At 39.2% G+C, this 22770-nt stretch overlaps 2 protein-coding genes across 2 annotated transcripts in view; both read right to left on the bottom strand.

The window, feature by feature from the left end:
- Nucleotides 1-10469, bottom strand: part of LOC130101124 (oocyte zinc finger protein XlCOF6-like) — a 297964-nt gene extending 287495 nt beyond the window's left edge. Inside the window, exon 1 of the mRNA XM_056266702.1 lies at nucleotides 10372-10469. The gene's annotated coding sequence lies outside the window, so the exon portion shown is untranslated. The remainder of the gene's footprint in view (nucleotides 1-10371) is intronic.
- Nucleotides 5624-18335, bottom strand: LOC130101149 (gastrula zinc finger protein XlCGF7.1-like). The gene is made up of 2 exons (XM_056266736.1): nucleotides 17989-18335; nucleotides 5624-6408 (listed from the first exon to the last, which is right to left on the bottom strand). The coding sequence occupies exons 1-2, from the start codon at nucleotides 18113-18115 to the stop codon at nucleotides 5651-5653; spliced, it is 885 nt and encodes a 294-aa protein (XP_056122711.1). The 5' UTR covers nucleotides 18116-18335; the 3' UTR covers nucleotides 5624-5650.
- Nucleotides 18336-22770: the final 4435 nt, after the last annotated feature.

A 22770-nucleotide genomic window follows, 5' to 3' on the forward strand; every position in this document is an offset into this window, starting at 1 on the left:
ACGGGCGGTCAAAAAATCGGATAAAGGTAACAAATCAGAATTGGGCATCAAGACCTGCAGTGTAAACGAGGCCTTATTTTCAGAATAATAACAATTTAACTTTTTGAATTTATTAATTTAAATGAATTATTAGGCTATAATTTTAACCACTCTCCACACCTCCCCTGGAATGCTCTGGCGCCCCCTCTGGGGAGGCTAGCCTCACACTTTGAAAATCCCTGGTCTAGACCATAAAAGAGCATTGTGTTATATGGACTGATGTACTGAACTTTAGATATATTAAATGTCCCTCTATGTAAAAGAGCAGTGTAAAAATAATTTTGCTCTAAAAAGTTATTTGCCATGTACAACAGCTTTTTGAATATTATGCTTTTTTGAATATTACCTTTCAGGCAGTGTGTTATTTAGCTGTTGTTAAGTTTTAAAGATTTACGCGCACAAAAGGTATTGCCACCCAAAAGAAAGAATCGATTTTGAACTGCCGTAACGAGTCGTCAGCAATTCCAGTCTCACTTTCTGATACTTAACAATGTAACAAATTTGCATAATGCTAGCCAATGGTCTTCATTGGCTGCCTGTGAACAATGTGACTCAACTGAATAGACCAGATAGCATAAGGTAGGTAATGATGGCAATGATGCATCACTGTAGGCCTTCTTATGGACAAAGTGTAACATGGTAAATATGGCTCAAATATTTTAAATCACACGCAGGCCTTTTTAAGCAAATATGCCTAAAAAGACATAGCCTTAAGGCCTGTTCACACCGGGACGAATTTCGCGGGCGTTATTCGCCGACGTTTAACGCCTCGTGACTAAACAAAGGGCGCCTATGTGAGTGTGCACACCGACGCGAAAAACGCCACGCGTAAAAGCGTCATTTTTAAAAAAAAGCCTCGGGTTCGTTTTTTTGGTTTGACGCGCCGCGTCAAAAACTATCCGACCAATGAGATTGCCGCTTTTGCTCACGTGTCTGGAGCTTCTGAAGTTACAGTAAAACACAACTTGGGGGCGCTCAAACACAAAACGGTCGTGTCGAGCACACAAATGTAACGGCGAAGAAGATGCGCCAAGTAGCGTCTACACACCATAGATATCCATAATAAAGGCTAGATGTCTCGTCCGCGCTGCTGGCCAATGGCCTTTATTATGGATATCTATGGTCTACACTGTCGGGAAGAAATAAGACGAGGAAGATGCAAGGCAAGATGAATGTAGAGCTGCTGGTCTAGTTGGTGTCGGAACATAAAGAACTATATGACAAATGCGACAGCGACTACAAAATAGGACTATTTCTGTTTTACATTAAGCGCCATCTAATGTCAGGGAATGAATTTGCATGTTCACTCGGCTCAACGTCAGCGAAAATCGCTTGGGTGTGAACACAAAAAACTCGTTGAAAAACGCTGACGAATAACGCGCGCCGATATTCGTCCCGGTGTGTACGGGGCTTTACACACGGCTATGTGTAATCTGAATGTGAGTCTAAAGTGGCCCGTATGATAAATAATGAATATGGCCCAAATATCAGAAAACAAATGTTGGCCACCTTTGGCAAAAATGTGGCACAATCTAGCTAATCTGGGTATAAACCAAATGTGGCCCACACATGTTGCAGCAAATGTGGTCCAGTTATCTTAAAACATAAGATAAGTATGAGTAAGATAAGTATGATAAGTATGTTTACACAAATACATTAAACCCAAGTTGGACCCCATTTGACAAATATATCAGCACCTTTGAAACTGATTAATTTAGATATATAGGCCCATTTTTTTTTTTTTTTTTAAAGGCTGGTTGGCTGGTTTAAGCTAGAAGTAGCTTAAAGGGGTCATTGGATGCCCAAATCGGTATGGTTCTTTAGGGTCTTCATGTAAAGATTGTAACATAATTTGGTCAAAATTCCTCAATGGTTGTGTAAAACAACACCCTTTTTACCACCTGAAAATCAGGTCTGTTCACAGCGACTCGTTTGGTGCATGTCTCTTTAATAATGAGCAACTTGCTCACCCCTCTCTTACGTGGGGTGTGTCGACACAGGAGAAGTATAGTACTACCTTGGCAACCTGCCTTGGCAGACAGTATACAAATGGCTGAGGCCAGAAATATGGTATAATGGGAAATATGCTAATACGGGCCAGTCTGTCAACGGTCATGGGTGGAGCCATACAATGAAATTGATGTCATTTTGCTCAGAAAACCCAAATGGCTTGATTATTGAGAGTGTTTAGACTTTTTGAGGATTAAAAAAAAGGAGTGAATGGATTTTTTTCATTGTATGGTGGTTGTGTCTGTAGCAATGAGGATTTCAAAGGGGACATTAAAAGGGGAATAAAAATTGCACCCCCTTTAAATTTTTACCTTGGTAAAGACATTATTGTGACATTTACTCATTAGCAGGGGACACCCAAGCATTACACTATGCATCAGTAGCTGAATAACAGAATAAAAGTAGCATTCAGTACGTGATGAAGTGCAGTGTACATGCAATGAAAACCATTCCTTGTTTGACCTTTGAACAGAAATAAATGTGTTGCCCCAAGAAGTGACATCGCATCCTTCTTAAAAGTGTAACGTCCACATACTGAAAACACACATTTATATGCAAACACCATATAAAAGTGAATTTTGCACCCGATGACCCCTTTAAAATCAGCCTGGCCAGCTAAAAAAGTGGCCAAACCCCTCTGAAACTTGGCGGCCAAAAGACGGGCCATCAGAGGACTGTTGGTTGGAGGTTTGACGGTGGAAAACTGCACAAGTAAAATCAAGGTGAGATTTTAATAAAATAAATTATAAATAGGTCTTTCTGTTGGTGATTGCTTCGTTATTTTCAGTTGGAGTGTGAGTTAGCTAATGGTAACTTAACCCCACTGGGAGGAGATCCCGGGGAAGACCTAGGACACGCAGGAGGGACTATGTCTCCCGGCTGGCCTGGGAACGCCTCGGTGTCCCCCCGGAAGAGCTGGAGGAAGTGTCTAGGGAAAGGGAAGTCTGGGCATCTCTGCTTAGACTGCTGCCCCCGCGACCCGGCCCTGAAGCGGAAGAAGATGGATGGATGGATGGATGGTAATGGTTAGCTAGCAATTTCAGCTCAAATGAATGAAATTACTTGAATGATGAGGGTGAAAAATTTTCACACTTGTAGTTCGGTTCGCTTGGTTTGTTTGGTCCGGACCAATAAATAAATAAATAAATAACACAAATAATGTAAATATACCTAACCCAAAGGCAAAGGAATACTATCGCAACCTGATTGGTCGGCTTTGATGATGTATTGCCTATTTTGATATGGTACTTACCGAATATCCAAAACAATGCTGTTTTCTGGGTTGAATGCTCTTGTTGTATGTGCGTAGCTTACATATGGTATTTTAACCAGCTGAGAACTCGTGAAGAGCTTATCAAATGTGAAGGAGTCAAAACAGCAGCAGGAATTCCTCCGTCACACACACAAATGATATGCGGCGAGGAGTCCCGGTTCTGATGCCTGTACCGAATATAGGGCACATTAGGGCAAGTTACTGCCTTGGTTATCTCTTTAGGGCAAGTTCTTGGCCAAGAAAACCAGCATGTTAACTTTGCTAGGTTTCAAACATGTACATAGACATGTTACCACATTCCCTGAAGTGCCGAAGAGCCTCTCTGAGGGTGAACTAGTCACAGGTATACAAAGATACTTCCGAGCAAGTTTGGTCAACTTAGGGTAGGGGGGGGGGGGGGGGGGGGGGGGGGGGGGGGGGGTGCTTGCAGTGGCTCGCCGCTCGGTTGCTAGGAGAGTTGCTACAATGTTGTACATGATTGCATACGAGCCAACAACAATGTCTTAACGATGTTGTGGAGCTGCAATATGGCTTCTATATGTTGCAATGTGGTTGCTAGGTAGCTTTAAACGGTTGCTAGGGTGTGGTTACACAGTTACATGTTGTTACAGTTACAGTTACATGTTGTCATTAGTTATATTAGTTACCAATGATCGCGCGCGCGACCTCAACAATCCCCTGTGCACTTGTAATGACACATTAAGGTTGTTAAGAGGCTAAAAGCAGGTTTAGAACTTGCCCCATTGAAGTCAACAGGGTGCGAATTTTAAAAAGAGAATAACACGGTGTAGGCAACACCGATTTTTGTCGTTTTTGTCTGTACTCACAGCACTCCAAATGTACAAAAAACTGAGCTCAATGTTAAAATTGACCGGAGTTCTCCTGTTCGTTGTTTGTTCATATTACTTCACAGTGCATTAGGCTAACTAATGTTAACAAATAGAACTTTTAACTGTAATAAGACTACTAGTAAATAGTAAAATTAACATTACCAAAGATTAATAAATGCTATTTATTTATAAAGATTAAGAAGTGCAGTTTATGAATAGTTAATATTAACTAGTTTGGTGTTATCGATTTGTTATACACCGATTCAGATCTCTTTTGAAGAGACAGATGTTGGACAGATCAGTTATTTTAACCATTCATAAAAGTAAATCATTCAAACCATTCAAAAAGATTTGTGTCAACACAGAAAACATTTAATCACTGGATAGGTTTTTCGTTTATTGAAAATGTGGTTTATGTCAGCTGAATGTGCGGAACGCTTTTCAGAGAGGATAGGGCAATTTTAGTAGGCTACAATTCACACCCAGCGGTAATTCAGGAAAAAAATCTCTGAAAATGCTCCACGTGAAACTTTGGTCTTTTGATCTTTTACTATCGTGTCAATTCTCAATAGATTTTGATTAATATGCGCGATGGAGGGAGAGCAAGGCAGTTTGAATACAGAGTGCGCGCGCGACCGGCTCTCGTTCTTTCAGCGCCCTGTCACGAGCGCAGCATAACAAAGCGGTAGCTAACGTTAATTGAATCAAGCAAACAACTAGCTGTTGTTTTTGCTCCAAAAAAGCTTGATTTACCTCGAATTTCTCATAAGATTCCTTCACGTTATGAGTTTCCATCAGACTCGCGTGGTAGCCAGGTGTCTCATCCAATGGCGATTCTGACGCAAGTGCTAAGATTCCGATTGGCCAAGAGAAAAAGTACTAAGATTCCGATTGGCCCAGAGAAATGTCAATTATAAGAATTATCCAATAATGTTTCGCAATTCTAGAATTCTCGCAATTCTAGAATTCTCGCAATTCAGCCAACTCTCCGGTTCTACGCGATTCACGTGAATGACCCAATTGACCAAGAAAACGGCGATTATCGCCGAAAAGCGACAAGTTTGCAGGTCTGGGGTGAGTAAATCATGGGCTAATTTTCAGCTTTGTGTGAACTATCTCTTTAATCGGAAAACAACCTGACAAATGTCTTGAGGCGTTGTAACTATAGTATAAGCAGAATATTTGACTCCAGTCCATTGAATCATTAAAAAATAATGTAAACAGCATTAAATAACATTAACAGCTAAGGTGTGCATTATTTTCTAATAATTCAAAGGCCTGTCGTCAATTATTCCTTACTTATACAGATACTTATCACCACTGCCCCACAACTTTTATTATCCGGCTTGAATGACATCTGAGAGCTTTCTGTCCCTCCATTAACAGCTGCAATAACCACTTCATGGCTTCAAAAAAGTTCATACAGAGATTTAAAAAAAGAATCCATATGAATTTACTCAATTTACTTTAACGTGTTTGACATGAAAACTAATGTTGATCACTTGAAACATTTTTTCATATGAGTTTGAAGGGTTGATAAACATTTAAAACTCTTTTCACACGTAGTACAGCAGTACGGCTTTTCTCCAGTATGAACTCGCTCATGTAGTTTCAGGTGTCCAGACTGAGTGAAATTCTTGTCACAGTATGAGCACTTGTAAGGTTTTTCTCCAGTATGAACTCGCTCATGTGAATTCAGTGTTCCCAACTGAGTGAAACTCTTGTCACAATATGAGCACTTGTAAGGTTTTTCTCCAGTATGAATTCTTTGGTGCTGTTTCAGTTCACCAGATGCAGCAAAGCTCTTCCCACAGTCACAACACACATGATCTCTCACTTCATCGTGTGTTTTCTGGTGCAGTTTAAAACTGTACAGTCGTGAAAAACTCTTTCCACAGAGAGAACACACATAAGGCCTCTCATCTGAATGAACGATCAGGTGTTTTTTAAGATTTGATGACAAATTAAAACCTTTACCACACTGATCACAGTTGAATGGTTTTTCCCCAGAGTGACAGAGCAGATGAAGATTGAGAGCTGATGCTTGAGTAAAACTCTTCTCACACTGAGTGCATGGATACGGTTTCTCTCCAGTGTGAATTCTCATATGTCTCGTAAGGTTTCCTTTCTTTTGGAAACTCTTTCCACACTGAGAGCAGGAGTGCAGTTTTTTGGCTTTTGTTCCTCGAGTTTTGAAGTCGCAGTGTTTCTTTACGTCATTTAGTTTCTGTCTCGCCTCCTTCACTTCCATCTGGACTAAAATAAACATATTAATCAGTTAGAATCAGTTCAATGAGGTTAAATGTGAGAATTAAAAACACTTAGCAAGCAGAAAACAAGACACCTGTCTGTATAAAGTATCTTTAATGTGCAAAGTTCGGTTCTATCATTCACTTGTTAATGCGATTAAAAGTGGCTTATGATCATTTAGATGCATTTCTCTATCATTTGTCATCCATATTTCAGAGCTACGAAAGCAGTCAACAATGAAGAATCAAGAATGGACACCAACCTATTTGTTCCTCAGTATCATGTTTTATTCTGGATGGTTCTGGATCACTCATGTTTTCAATCTCCTCTTTAATAAACTCAATCTCCTCTTTAATAAACTCAATCTCCTCTTTAATAAACTCCATCTTTAACAGTCACACAGATTTCAGCTGCTACTCCTGGAGTTTGTCCTTCTCTTGTAGGATGATGGGAATATTCCCAGTATTTATTGGTGAATTGTTGTGGGAGGGGCTTCACTGCAGGTGTGAACTGTGATCACTGTGTGATACTGACGCCCACAGGACCAGATCTGGAAAAATCAAAGACAAGTTACTAGGGATGTAACGATTCACTCGCAACCGGTTGAAAATCGATACACATGTGTCACGATTCAAGTCGGTTGAGATGTTAAACGAATCGCGATACACGTTTTAAACAGCAGGGGGCGCTGAAGCAGTATTTTGACCTCGCTTTACAGGCGCGAAGTGCGATAGCAGCGAACAAGCTGACTGTAGCTTTAAACAGTAGCAATAATGGCGGCGGCAAGTGTAGACGTTGATATTGCGGATGCCCCAACCTCATTCAAATCGGACGTGTGGCGGCATTTTGGCTTTGCGAAGACTAAAAATGAAAGCGGAGAGGTGGTAACGGACAAAACAAAAACTGTGTGCAGATACTGCAAGAGGATTTTAATATACACCAATAGCACAACAAACATGATGCAGCATACAAACCGTCACCATAGTGAGAAGCTCCAGTCACCGCCGTCTGCACCTAAAAAACTGTTAGTGGGCCAAACCACACTGACTGGCGGATTTGCAGCCCCACTCGCGGCAACGAGTGCGAGAGCCAAGGAGATCACAAGGTGTATCGGTGTTTTCATGGCAAAAGATATGAGGCCGTTTTCTGTCGTAGAAAATGAAGGATTTAGGCTACTCGTCAACAAATTGGAGCCAAAATACACCATCCCATCACGCCCCCACTTTAGCCAGACTGTCATGCCAGCGCTTTACAGGGAAACAAAATCTAAGGTAATTGAGACCCTCAGAAAAGCATATAGTGTATCAATTACAACCGACGGCTGGACCTCCAGGGCTACCCAGAGTTATCTTACGGTCACAGCCCACGTGATAACCAGTGAATGGGAGATGGTTAATTTTGTTCTCCAAACTCGCCCATTGTTCGAAACACACACAGGAGCTAATATTGCTGAAGTTTTAAAATCAGCTGTGAGTGAATGGGGGATTCAAAAGGCCAACCATGGAATTGCTGTGGTCACGGACAACGCGAGGAATATGGATGTTGCTGTCAGAGAGGCTGGGCTGGCCCCCCATGTCAGGTGTTTTGCCCACACTTTGAACTTAGCTAGCCAAGCGGGTTTGAGTGTGCCCCGCGTGAGCCGTTTGTTGGGCAGAGTGAGGCGTATTGCTGCCTTCTTTCACCGAAGCTCCACAGCCACAGCTGCGCTCGCAGCTAAACAGATACTACTGGAGCTTCCACCGCATAAGTTAATCATCGATGTCGCTACGCGCTGGAACAGCAGTCTGGATATGATCGAACGCTATCTCGAACAGCAAGCGGCTGTGACAGCAACTCTCCTGAGCAACGACGTTCGACGAAATGTCCGTGACATCGATACTTTGGATGGCTCAGACATCCGTGATGCGGAGGACATGGTGAAGCTTCTAAAGCCACTCAAAACGGCCACCACTGTGCTGTGTGACGAAAAAAACCCCACTGTGTCTCTCATTGTGCCCTTAAAGCATATGATCGAGCATAACATGGCATCCAACGAAGAAGATTCCCCCACTGTGAGCAACATAAAGAGAGCTATACTGAACAACCTTTACAACAGATACACTTCAGAGTACAACCACCTGCTGGAATGCACCGCATTAGACCCCAGATTCCGGGCTCTGCCTCATCTAAATAAAGACCAACGCGATGATGTATTCCACAGACTTCAGAAAGCTGTACTGATGTTGCAGAACCAGGTATTGTATTTATTTTACTCTTTCTCTAAATTAATTTTTTTTAAATAATTTGTTTATTATGATTTATGATTGCTAAATGTGTTTCCAAATGTGTTCGTGTTAACTCTGAGTAATGATACAAATTATAACAAATGACATTAAAATCTTGCCTTTATAACAATGTGAAACCCCTGTCAATGTTGTACTTAGATTTTACTTAGTCTTTTTATTTCTGCTATTCCTCTGTGCAGGATGAGGGCACAGAAGGTGTCAGTGGTCACCCCCCTGCAGCAGAGCAGCCTCTTGACCAGACAGACAGAGCAGGAGCAGAGCTGAAACAACCTCCTTCCAAGAAAACAGCATTGGAAGATCTCCTTGGAGGGACTTTTGATGAACCAGTTGCACAGCACATCAGTCAGATTGATGCAGAAATTAATAAGTACAGAGCTGAAACATCCATTTCCCTCAATAGCTGTCCACTCAAGTGGTGGAAAGAGAATGCTAGGCTTTACCCACTGCTATCCAGTATAGCAAAAGCATATCTCTCCACACCAGCCACCTCTGTCCCTAGTGAAAGGGTTTTTTCATCAGCAGGGGACATTGTGAATGTGCAGAGATCTCAGCTTCTGCCAGAAAATGTGGATATGCTGATATTTCTTAAAAAAAACATGTAAATAAAAAAAAGATTCTAAGCTAGGAAAGAGCACCAGCAAAGCCTTAGTTTGTTTATATTAAGAGATGTATTTTATTTGTATTATTTATTTGATTTGGGATTTGTTTTAATATTTCAATTTAGTTTTATTTGACAAAGATATTTCAGTTTCAGAAATAAATGTGCAACATTGTCTGAGTGAGAATGAAACAATAAAAGACAGTTTTTCATTTATCTTTCTTAAATCTCATTTTGTACAAAAAATCGTGAGAAAATCGTATCGTGAGACCAGTATCGTGAATCGTATCGCATCGCGAGTTCAGTGAATCGTTACATGCCTACAAGTTACTGAATTTATACTGGAATACTTTAACAGTAAACACATATGGTGTCTTTGTTTTAGTTCAAATATAGAGCATTTTGATGGTTACATATTAGCAGCAAATAAAAAAACTGTAGGTTGATCATTTGTATGAAAATACCAGCATATAATAAGGATAAAACAGGGCACAGATTCTATTATTCAATTAATATCTAAAATAAGAAATCTAACATTAGATGACAGAAATCAACCATTGATTTAGGTACTGAGAATGATGGCACAAAAGGAAATAATCTAACCAGCACTTGACCATCAAAATGTGGATAACAAGTACTATACAGGATTATGATCATTTAAGTGTTTTTTTTTTCCAGAATAAATGATCATATATTGCTCATTATTTAGTTAAATTTATCATATATTACAATTGCAACTAAAGCTTTCTTAATTGTTGAATTGTTCTGAGGGACACCAGATCTGCCAAATTCAAGGTTATTCAAATTATACTGAAATAGTTTAATAATTACACTTCTTAAATTAAATGACCATAATGTGCTTGATTTAAGAAATATAGATCATTTTGATATGGTTATATATTTGTGACTCTAGATTTTATATGGATGAAACAAGCCACAAGAAGATAACATCACAAGAAATCATACACAATATGCCTATATACATATATCTAATCAAAACGAATGATTTAAGTCTCTGTACGTTACGCTACGAAATTTAGGTAACACAAACATCAATTCTTACATGATAAATATAACATCTCTGACCTGCAGACTGGAAATATACGGCATCTGGAAAAAAATATTTCATATTTGCTCTTCATTCACGATCGTTAACAGCGTCACTTTCAGCTTCGAATGTTTACATTTTCTCTTTTTTATTGCAACAAGAACATTAACATAACATACACTTACAAGGGATCACAACGTGTTCAACTGTTACATTCATAATAGCGTCAAAGGAAAAAAACTAAAAGATAGCGAGAGAGGGACAGAAGGAAGAAAACAAAACTATAGAGGCTCTCGCACTTCTCTCTTCTGCGCATGCTCAGTGCGCGCGGTGTCATATTTCTTAAAGGGGCCGCTTTCAGTAAATCACATCTCCGCAATGTTATGGACCAAATCCACTATTATAATAATTAACAATGCACAGTAATAATACATATAATATATGGATTCAACTCGATTACAGTTACAGTATTGTTTTTTTTTTTTACATGTCTCCCTTATTATGTAATTGTAGCCTAATTACAGGGTTTTCTTGTGAATACATGAATAGATATCTACAGCAGTGGGGAGGCCAGAAACTTTAAAGTGAGCGGATCTTGGTTAATTAAGCTGGACTTCAATGAAAAATGTGATTTATTGTCAGCCAACAGTTTCATTAAAACATGAATAGTCAGAAAATAAAATAGTCAGTAAACAGAATAAGAACAAAACACGAAGGTAAATAATCATAGGAGGTGTGTGTGTGTGTGTGTAAGGCTGGAGAAGAGTTCTCACTCAAACCATTGCCTGCTGTAGCTTTTGATTGTTTTTAGAGAGAAAAACTGTTCATAACTGCTGGTCTAGGATCAGTTTTCTCCATAATAAGAGCATTGGCGGTTGCCTCAACCTGTTGACTTCACCATAATTAATGAGGTGAAAACAGGGAACTAGACCTTACTCAGAGCAGCGCCATGACAGGTATGACAGCGAGGCTGTGAAGGATAGACTTAACATGTTTTAAATGGTATCCATTGTAAAAAGCTTTGTAAAACTTCTAGATTACTGTAAGAGGATAATACAGTTAAAGACCCAGAACCAGATATGATGAATGAAGACCTGGAGTCAAGAGTGCAGTCAATTGAAGAAAGGTTTTACTGAAGATTGTAATTTCATCAGGCAGAAGGAGTTTGTACGCCGCTCTGTTACAGTTACAAAAATCACAGCAATAATACCCTTCAGAAAGGTCTAATCTACGTCCTTGTTTCAGGTTAAATGATTCTGAGAAATAGATAAACATCGTAAATTTCCACACATGGACAGATAGACTGAACAATATCTACATCGATTATCCAGCTGACACTCGGACCCTGAATTTAGGCACGTCGTGGCCTTCCAAGTCACAATGTAGGAGTCATCACACCGGTATGGAGACGAGTTTGTTGAGGATCAGTGCCGATGGGTGTCGTGTCGAGGAGGCCTTCACAGGGCTGATGAGGCTGGCACTTCAGGGATGCATTGAGGATGGGTCCAGGCGCAGGTCCACCATAGGGGAGAGACTAGTTGACACTTCAGGACTGCGTTGTCGTCGTGTCCAGGCGCAGATCCTTCATCAGATCTGGATACGGCCTGGATTTGGCGGACTGCGGTAAATGCATTGTATCTGCATACCCTGCATAATATGGTATTTTGACCAGCTGAGAACTCGTTAAGAGCTTATAAAATGTGTGAAAGAGTCAAAACAACAGCAGGAATCCCTCCGTCACAAACACAATTGATATGCTGCGAGGAGTCCTGGTGTTGCCCCGAAACTCAATGCTCTGCCAAATTATACCCCCCTTATTGAAGTCAGTACCTGATTGCCTAATCCTAACCCCTCCCCCACAACTAATCCTAAACCTACCAATACTAGGGGGGTAATAATGTTGGCGGGGGTTGAAATTCGGCACATTACCGGTTCTGATAACTGTACCGAACTGAACAACATCGCAACTATGATGAGAAAAAACAGGTCTGCATTAGGATTGTGTCTTTTTCAGGGTCTCATCTTCCTGTTTTTGGTTCGTTTACATGTCTTTGGTTCGTGTTCCGTTCAGTGGCGGATCTAGAGATTTTTTCCTGGGGTGACAAAGGGGTGGCATGAGGTTTCAGGAGAGGGGCCATGGACATTATTCATAATTTAAAATACTACGGTTTTCATTGAATGTGTTTTGTTCTCTACACTACATTACACGGAGTGGGAGTCAAATCAGAGATTTAGCTGGGTTTTTGGATGGTGTGGGTCTTAATTTGTCAATTGTGGACCCTTTCTCTGTGTAATCACTATCAACAGTCTGTGTAGTCTATTCTTAAATTGTACTTTGTGAAAAAGCAATTCTAGGGGGGTTTGGGCGTATGCTCCCCAGGAGATTAAAAAAAAATGTTTTTACATGTAGCATGTTGGTTGAAACCATGTCGTACAATTCCAATTCATCTCCATGTCAATTGAATCTTAATCCTTAGTAAAATGTAAATACTTTCACTAGATACATACTATTGTGTATTCCCATGAGAAGTTTTTTTTTTTAACTAACAATGCTGCAGAGCCATGAACAGCTGTTAACAATGTTACTGTTTATGTTCTCTCTAGTTGATCATGATTTTTGCAAGTTTGGTCATGGCACTGATACATTGTATGAAATGCCAGTCTTCAATAAACCGACAGTTTTGTACCAAGTCTGCCAAATTTCTGCTGGTTGAAGACTTTGGTGGTGTTCAGATGTGGAATAGTGGAATTTGTGTCTCTCTAAATTCATGCTCACGTAGTGTATTTTAATATCATATCATATCATATAGCCTAATAGTATATAAGCTCTTTTCATTTCCTATATTATTTTTTCAGACAATAGAACAAGTGGCTATGATATAGTGAATGACAAAAAATTTATGTTAAAAATATCTGAATTGACTGAGAGAGTTCGGGAACAAGATGAAAGCTCTATGATTACAAGTAATAAGCACAAAAAAAAAAAAAAAAAATGGTCAAACTAAATTCTGTAAATATAAAACAAAAGAGAAGCAGATAAGTGATAAGTCCGTGAAACTCCTCTCAGCCATTCACTGAACAGGGGAGATGCAGAGAGAGAGAGCGACGGCAGGGAGAAAGCAAGAGCTTTCGCAGGATAGTACTGGCAACATTTGGAGGTTACTGAGCTTTGTCTAAAAAAGTCGCTAGATTTGTCGCTTGTCACTTTTTTGAAAAAATGTCGCTAATGGGGTCTGAAAAGTCGCTAAATATTGCAACAAAGGCGCTAAGTTGGCAACACTGCGCCTGCTGGCGTGAGTGACTGGTGAAATTTCGCAGGGGTCGCTGCTGTGCTGGTGATGGGTGAAACCATTGTGAGGGGGAGGGGATTCTAAATCGGCGATTTCTGTTTGAGAGGAGTTTGGTGCACGTCTCCTTGGCCTTCAACGTGTAGGCTATGAACATAAAATATACTTAAAAAATATTATCTGATTTATAAATGGGGTGGCAACAGGGGTGGCAAGACTGTATCCCAGGGGTGGCAGCTGCCACCCTTTGCCAACCCGTAGATCCACCCCTGGTTCCGTTCATATTTCATTCAAATTCATATTTCATTCGCACTAGAGTTAGTTTTAAAACAGACCGAGACTCATCTTTTCAGCGACTCGATCCGCTTGTTTGGTGGCACCAGGGTTCAGATGAAAGTGTTCACACTTGTTCAAATGAAACGCACCAACTGAGCAATCCCACCAGCGTTTGTTTTAATCGAACCAAACATGCCAAGTGTGAACACACCCATAGTAAACAATAGGATAAAAACGACAAATTATTTCCATGTTTTTTGCCACAAACTAAATTACATTTTGTTATGTACAGAAGGTGCATGCTCTTTCTCCCGCTCAAACGCACACACTCACACAGAAACATGTTGTCAGCCCTACTCTGATGATATTATCAGTAAAATAGTTTAGCAACTTAAAAGCTGCATGACATTTCTCACTAGCGAAGTAATATCGGCACTGTTCTTGAAACAGATAAACTTACACTTTCGCTATTAGTAGAGATGCTACTGCGGAACACTGTCAAGAGAGACACAATAACAGTAGTATTATATTTCAACTGTATATTAAAAAATGGCGTTGTCATTCCCCTTATTATTATTATTATTATGTTGTCATTCCCCTTGTAGCACGCGCAAGTGACGATACTCTGTCAACCAATCAACATTTTGCAGTGAGTCTAGCTCCACCCTTTAATACCATACAACTTTGCTAGGTACGCCAACGGAAGGGTACCGAAACAGTGGTATGGTACGGTTCGGCACTTTGGTACCATTCACAACTTTTGACAGTGGAAACGGAAATAATTGCGTACTGTACTGTACCGCAACGCTCGGTGGAAACGAGCCATAAGGGTGCTTTCTCGTTTGCTGCGGTCCGAGCCCGAGCTTACTGCCAGTGTGAAAGCACCCTTAAAGGAATAGTTTATCCAAAAAATTAAATTAGCCCATGATTTACTCACCCTCAAGTCATCCAAAGTTTATAAGACATTCTTCTTTCTGACGAATACAATCAGAGTTATAATGGCAATGAATGGGTGTTTCTGTTTTGAAATCCATAAAAGTGCATCTATCCATAATAAAAGTGCTCCACACGGCTCCCGGGGGTTAATAAAGGCCTTCTGAAGCAAAGCGATGAGTATGTGTAAGGAAAATATTCATAATTAACATGTAAGTAAAATTTTAGCATCAGGCCAAACGGCCATACACAGTATGTACAACTTACGCAACTTATAACGTCAGAAGTAGCATCGTGCGTCATGGCGTAGCGTACATACTAGCAGTACGTCGCATTACTCGCATAAGTTGCGCTTTCCACTTAAGTGGAATCCATATGTTCATTTGGCCGGAAGCTGGTTATTTTACTTTATAAAGTGTTAAATATGGATATTTTTCTTACACAGACGCATCGCTTCGCTTCAGAAGGCCTTTATTAACAGATTGAAATTAGGCTCTCAGATTTCATCAAAAAAGATCTTCATTTGTGTTTTATCTTACAGGTTTGGAAGATCATGAGGGTCAGTAATTAATGACAGAATTTTCATTTTTGCCTGAACTAACCCATTAAATCTGTCTAGTTAACCAAGCTTTTCATCAAATTAACCAAATTAATCAATATGATATAGTGATTTTATGAAAAACTCCATATTTTATCTCAATTTACTTTATTGTATTTGACATGAAAACAAATGTTGCTCACTTGAAACATTTTTTCATATGTATATGAAGGCTTGCTAAATGTTTAAAAGTCTTCTCACACTGAGTACAGTGGTGCGGCTTCTCTCCAGTATGAAGTCGCTCATGTACTTTCAGAGTTCCAGGCAAAGCGAAACTCTTGTCACAGTATGAGCACTTGTGAGGTCTTTCTCCAGTATGAGTTTTTTGGTGCCGTTTCAGATAGTCAGCTCTAATAAAGCTCTTTCCACAGTCACAACAAACATGATCTTTCACTTCATTATGTGTTTTCTGGTGCAGTTTAAAACAGTTCAGTCGTGAAAAACTCTTTCCGCAGAGAGAACACACATAAGGCCTCTCATCTGAATGAACGATCATGTGACTTTTCAGATGTCTTGACAAAATGAACTTTTTTCCACACTGATCACAGTTAAATGGCTTTTCTCCAGAGTGAACGCGCAGATGATATTTTAAATTTTTTGCATCTTTGAAAGTCTTCTCACACTGAGTACAGTAGTGTGGCCTCTCTCTAGTATGAACTCGCCCATGTTCTTTCAGGTGTCCGGACCGAGCAAAGCTCTTGTCACAAATTGAGCACTTGTAAGGTTTTTCTCCTGTATGACTTCTTTGGTGCTGTTTCAGATCACCAGCTCTAGTAAAGCTCTTCCCACAGTCACAACACACATGATCTCTCACTCCATCATGTGTTTTCTGGTGATGTTTAAAACTCTTCAGCTGTGAAAAACTCTTTCCACAGAGAGAACACACATAAGGCCTCTCATCTGAATGAACTCTCATGTGTCGTTTTAGATTTGATGACGAAATAAAATATTTACCACACTGATCACAGTTGAATGGTTTTTCTCCAGAGTGATGGAGCAGATGAACACTGAGACCTGATGGTTTAGAAAAACTCTTTCCACACTGAGAGCAGGAGTGCAGCTTTTTGGCTTTTGTTCCTTGAGTTTTGAAGTCGCAGTGTTTCTTTACGTCATTTAGTTTCTGTATTTGCTCCTTCAATTCCATCTGGTCTAAAATAAACATATTAATCAGTTAGAATCAGTTCAAGGAGGTTAAATGTTTATTTAAATGAGAATTAAAAACACTTAGCAAGCAGAAAACAAGACACCTGTCTAGGGGTGTGCCGGTTTCAGAATTGGTGATGACGGTTATGAAGTGAGTCAAATGTGACCGTTCGTAACATAACCGTCGTCGGGGGAGGGGGCGGGGCGTTGCGACGTTCGTCTGTTATAGGACAACTTAGTTTGAATAAACGAGCAGACACTGATTAGCTACTTGCTCTACGTTTATTTAAAATTAACAGCAAGTCAACTAGAAGTGAATGTGTTTTCCATTAAATGAATCACACACAGTAAACAAATCCTTACCGAAAAAAAAAACAGGCCTATTCTGGTGGGTGTGGTGATGCGGTGGTGACGCATTCATGTAACATGTAAGGGCGGCGCTGCCAATAAAGCAATAAAGCTGTCGCGAAGAACCGGCAAAAGTAATGATTATGAATATGTAAAATATAGCAAGGAGATATTTTAATTGTTTATTAATAAACAAGTGTTTTCTTTGTCAGTGTCAGCTGCAAAGATGAAGTTGATGATGCTGACGAGTAGTGAACGCGGCAGAAAGAAATGCACATTTCATACGGATTGCATAAGTAGAGAGCAGTCTGTAGTCTGTTTTCTTTCATTTTGAATTGTTCTGTTTAAAAGTAGACATGTCTGTGAGTGCAAGTAGGCCTACCTTATACGCTGAGTTTCGGTTCATTTATGAGACGAGCTCCAGGCACAACACCGGTGCCTCTGTTTCATGATTATCTATTGTCTGCTATATTTACTTCTTATTTATTAAATCCAGGCAATTGGTTGATGAAACACTGATTAAAATTAAGATACAATTAATACAAAACAAAATTCATTTTAAAGAAAGGTTTTGTGCTTTCTGTTTGATGTCTCTGTGAAAAGTTTTAATGCTTTCAGAGCGTTCACGTCCATAACATTGTTTTTTCCTCATAAATGCGAACACGAAAAATAAAATAAAATTAATATTTTATGTTCTGTGGAGACTACAGTTAGGCTACTCATAATTTGTTTTCTGAATACGTAACAACGGTACATGTATTCCGTTACTCCCCAACACTGATATTAGTAGCCTATATAACCTTATCTGCAAGATATTTTAATAACACGGTTTTGGCGGTTATAGAGTTCTTATTGACGGTGTTCAACTATAACCGTCGGTCTCACGGTTATATAATAACCAACACACCCCTACACCTGTCTGTTTAAAATATCTTTGATATGAGTTCAGTTCTGTCATGCACTTGTTAATGCGATTAAAACTGGGTTATGATCATTTAGATGCATTTCTCATCCATATTTTCAGAGCTACTAAAGCAGTCAACAATGAAGAATCAAGAATGGACACCAACCTATTTCTTCCTTAGTATCTTCATGTTTTATTCTGGATGGTTCTGGATCACTCATGTCTTCAATTTTCACTTGAATAAAATCAATCTCCTCTTTAATGAACTCCATCTCCTCTTTGATAAACTCCATCTTTAACAGTCACACAGATTTCAGCTGCTACTCCAGGAGTTTGTCCTTCTCTTGTAGGATGATGGGAATATTCCCAGTATTTATTGGTGAATTGTTGTGGGAGGGGCTTCACTGCAGGTGTGAACTGTGATCACTGTGTGATAGTGACGCCCACAGGACCAGATCTGGAAAAAACAAAGATAAGTTACTGAATTTATACTGGATTACTTTAACAGTAAACACATATGGTGTCTTTGGTTTACTTCAAATATAGAGCATTTTGATGGTTACATATTAGTAGCAAATAAAATAACTGTAGGTTGATTTTTTTTAATGTAAATTCCAACATATAATAAGGATAAATCAGGGCACAAGTTATGTTATTCAATTGACCCTTCGCTAAGCCACGCCCGAAAACCGCCACTGGCCAATCGTGGCTTAGCAACCGTAACTAGGCGCGGGAGGTCTGTCAAGCTTTCGAGCGAGGGAAACATGCCGACGCGTTGTGCGCATGGATCGTGCAAATCTGATACCCGGTATTCTAAAAGTTTGGACGGTGGGGTGGCATTTTTTCTCTTCCCGAAACCTAAAAGCCAAAGGGGAGAAATCCCGGGCGTGGATCAAGCAGTGTGGAGACCCATTCACAACTAAATGTCGACAGGATTAACAAAAAAAAAACGCCTATTGCTTGGAAATAATGGCGGTTCTTTGTTCATAATACATATATTTGAACGTAAAATAAGACGATTAAAGGCAAGACGGAGGCTCACTGACAAACTTTAAAATATGTTTCAGCATTGTGTTAATCGACGGCGGACGGCCTACTAACGTTAACTTTAGCACTACCCCTGTAACTTTACCCCAATCCGATCGCGGCTCTCCCGGTGTTAGATTGATGGATAAACTGTTTGATTTAAATTGATTTGATGTTAGATTATTTTCACATTTCACTTACTCTGCTGTGCATGAACATAGCTGTTCAATTTGTGTGTTTCCCATGTGAATGGTCTGCTAAGGAGGCGGCTGCTGCTTGCGCTGGGACCTAACGTTATAGGCTTTAGCTTCAATTTTGATGAAATTATTCTCTAATCGGTTGCATATTATGTCGTGGATATATCCCTCGAATGCATACTGCTGTCCCTTTTGTCTTGCTCTCTCAGATATTTCACTTGTTCGCCAAAAATGACTAAATATCTCCTTGGTAATGTCTGACACCGGTGCATTCACACTGTAATAGACGTGGCAGCCGCGAAAGCTTGACAGGCGTAGCAACAGTAACTAAGGAGGGCGGGGCTTAGCGAAGGGTCAATTAATATCTAAACTAATAAGAAATCTAAAATTAGACGACAGAAATCAACCATTGATTAAGGGACTGAGAATGATGCCACAAAAGGAAATAATCTAACACTTGACCATCAAAATGTGGATAACAAGTACTATACACGATTATTATAATTTAAATGTATATTCCAGAATAATTTATCATATATTGCTCGTTATTTAATTTAATTTATATTGCCATTAACAGTTGAGCTAAAGCTTTCTTATTTGGTGAACTATTGTGGGGGACACCAGATCTGCCAAATTCGAGGTTACTGAGATTATACTGAAATACTGTAATCATTACACTTCTTAAATTAAATGACCATGTGGTGCTTGATTTTAGAAATATAGATCATTTTGATATGGTTATATAGCATTTAAAACGGCTCTATATGAAGGTAATTCATTTTTATGTGACTCCAGATTTTATAAGGATGAAACGAGTTAAATTATTCAATTAATATGTGAATAGGCTTTATGCCGAGCGTCACGTGACCAAACCGGAAAACGGGTCTCATTGCATCCGCTTGTCAGAGAAAGTGTTATCTACTGACGGATCTAAAGACCCAAGGAGTGAGCATGTAGGAGTAGGAGTATACATTCCAGAGTTTAATGTTGTAATTTGCAAAAGAATTAATGATGGAGTATCTGTATTTACAGCTGAAATTACTGCTATAATCCTAGGATTACAATGGATAGAAGAGGTGAGGCCGGAGAGAGTTGTAATTTGTTCAGACTCTGCTGCAGCTCTTAGTAGCTTAAACTCAAAAGAAACCTCTAGAGATGATTTATTGTTGGAAATATTTACAACATTATTAAGAATACAAAGAGTTGGAACTGATGTACAGTTTTGTTGGGTTCCTGCTCATGCTGGTGTAGAGGGAAATGAGAAGGCAGATGAGATTGCTAAGAGAGCGTTGAATTTAAACAAGAATGAAATTATGAAAGTTCCATTTGGAAAAGGTGAGGCCAAATCATTAATTAATAAGGTAGTGAGGGATTTGTGGCAGAAGAAGTGGGACTCAGTTAACAAAGGAAGACACTATTATAATATACAAAAATCAATCACAGTGAAAACATATAAAGGAAAGTGTAGAAAAGAGGAAGTGGCTCTTGCAAGACTAAGACTTGGACATACTGGATTAAAGTCAACTTTGTTTTTAATGGCAAAATGCATTTCTGATAAATGTGACAGTTGTAATGTACCAGAAAATGTTGAGCATGTTATTTTGTGGTGTAATAAGTATAGTGCTGAGAGGATCATTTTACGTGGGAAAATGTACGGATTAGAACGTGGATGGAATTTGGAAGGGATTTTAGGAAGGAATGAGAAGATGAGGGAGTGCTGGGAGGCTCTCTTTCGTTTTCTAAGAAATACAGGATTAGATAATATTATATAGGTTAGATATAGTTGAGTTAGTTTCTTTTGCATATTTGTGTGAGTATGTATGTATACATGTATGTGTATGTAAGTATATGGGTGTATATGTGTAAGTGTGTGTGTGTGTTTAATAATTATTATTATTATTATTAGCATTTTATATATGTAAGTTGTTTTTTTTTATTTTATTTTTTTATTAAGACCTGAAGTATGTAAAGCCCTGATATTACACACTCCTGTACAGTAGGTGGCGGTATGCACCTATAAATACTGGTTTGCGATCCGCCATTAAACTGAAAGAAGAAGAAGAGAAAGTGTTAACGGCCGTAAGAACTAACTACGATATCTATGGATTTTTAAGGTAATAAGCTAACCTACTAAGTTCACTTTGTTATTGGTGTTTTATGCTGTTTAAATATCTAAACGTTCGTGTGAAGAAGAAAAATGAAAAAAACTTTTAAATATCAATCTCCACATGCGAGGGACATTGGTTATGCTCATTTTTGCTTGCTCCTTTTAAGTTATCTTGAGTAAAATCGCAAAACATTTCATGAACCACATACAAAAGACCTGAATCGGAAGCGATGTGATCTGTTTTCCGGCTTGGGTCACGTGACGCTCCGCATAAAGCCTATTAAACAGGAATCTAACAAAGACAACAGAAATCATATACACAATATACAGACTGAATAGTGGCTGATCAAACTAATGACTATTTAATTATTTGTACGTTACAAATCGTACAATATACATTTAGACAACACAAACATCAATTCTTACATGATAAACATAACATATCTGACCTGCAGACTGGATATATACGGCATATTTCACATTTGCTCTTCATTCACGATCGTTAACAGCGTCACTTTCAGCTTCAAGTGGTTAAAGTTTCAGCGATTGTCTCGTCTCTCGCGCTTCTATCCTTTTTGTTGCAACAAGAATATTAATATACCGTACACTTAGGCTACAGGGGATCACAACTTGTTCGACTGTTACATTCAAAATAGCGGCAAAGGAAACAACAGAGAGAGAGAGAGAGAGAGAGAGAGAGAGAGAGAGAGAGAGAGAGAGAGGCAGAGGGAGAGAGAGAGGGGAAAGAAAACAAAACTTTCTGCGCATGCTCAGTGCGCGCGGTGTCATATTTCTTAAAGGGGCCGCATTCAGCCCATCACATCTCTGCACTGTTATCCAAATCCACTACTATAACAATAATAATAATGCACAATGATAGTACATATAATATATGGATCAACAATATATTCACCTTTACTCGATTATAGTTAGTTACAGTTTTTCTACATGTCTCCCTTATTATGTAATTGCAGCCTAATTATAGGGTCTTCTTTTGAATGCATAGATATCTACAGCAGTGGCGAGGCCAGAAACTTAAAAGTGACTTAAAAAATCTTGGTGAATTAATTGGACCTCAATGTTAAATGTGATTTATTATCAGCCATCAGTTTTAATGAAAACAGCAGTAAGGGGATAGATTACTGATAGATAGATTCATAAAAATTGGAGCTCTATTCCATAAAATCAAAGATGTCAAGCTCCTGAAAGGACAAACACTATAACCTCAAGAATGGAGTCGTCTAGACCAGGGGTTTTCAAAGTCTATGACAGGGGCCTCCCTTTTGACACAACTTACCCAATGCCCCCCATCCCCCCTCCAAACACACACACACACGCATATCATTGTCAGACTCATTGTCTTAAGATTTACAGACTTGATTCCTCACTTTTATCATTGTTTGTGTTAACATGAAAAGTGCTGAAAAGTACAGTTAGGCCTAGACTGTCAGTGAAATGTGACCCATTCCGATTTGTTGCTCATATGTGACATATCGGATGTGTTCTATGACCGTGTAAACAGGAAAAACATGCATGCATTCGGATATTTCGAGATCGGTTTCAGGCCTCATTCATATGTGGAAATAAATCAGATATAAATCAGATATGTACCAATGCG

This window comes from Rhinichthys klamathensis, unplaced genomic scaffold (genome assembly GCF_029890125.1).
Source record: "Rhinichthys klamathensis goyatoka isolate OS25496 unplaced genomic scaffold, OSU_Roscu_1.1 h1tg000253l_1, whole genome shotgun sequence".
Classification (NCBI taxonomy): Eukaryota; Metazoa; Chordata; class Actinopteri; order Cypriniformes; family Leuciscidae; genus Rhinichthys; species Rhinichthys klamathensis.

Excerpts from the sequence above, each read along its gene's own strand:
- LOC130101149 (XM_056266736.1), bottom strand. The coding sequence starts at position 18,115 with ATGGAGTTTATCAAAGAGGAGATGGAGTTCATTAAAGAGGAGATTGAT. Across the intron at positions 6,409-17,988 it reads AGATACTAAGGAAGAAATAG|TCCAGATGGAAGTGAAGGAG; the intron begins GTTGGTGTCCAT and ends TGTTTATTTTAG.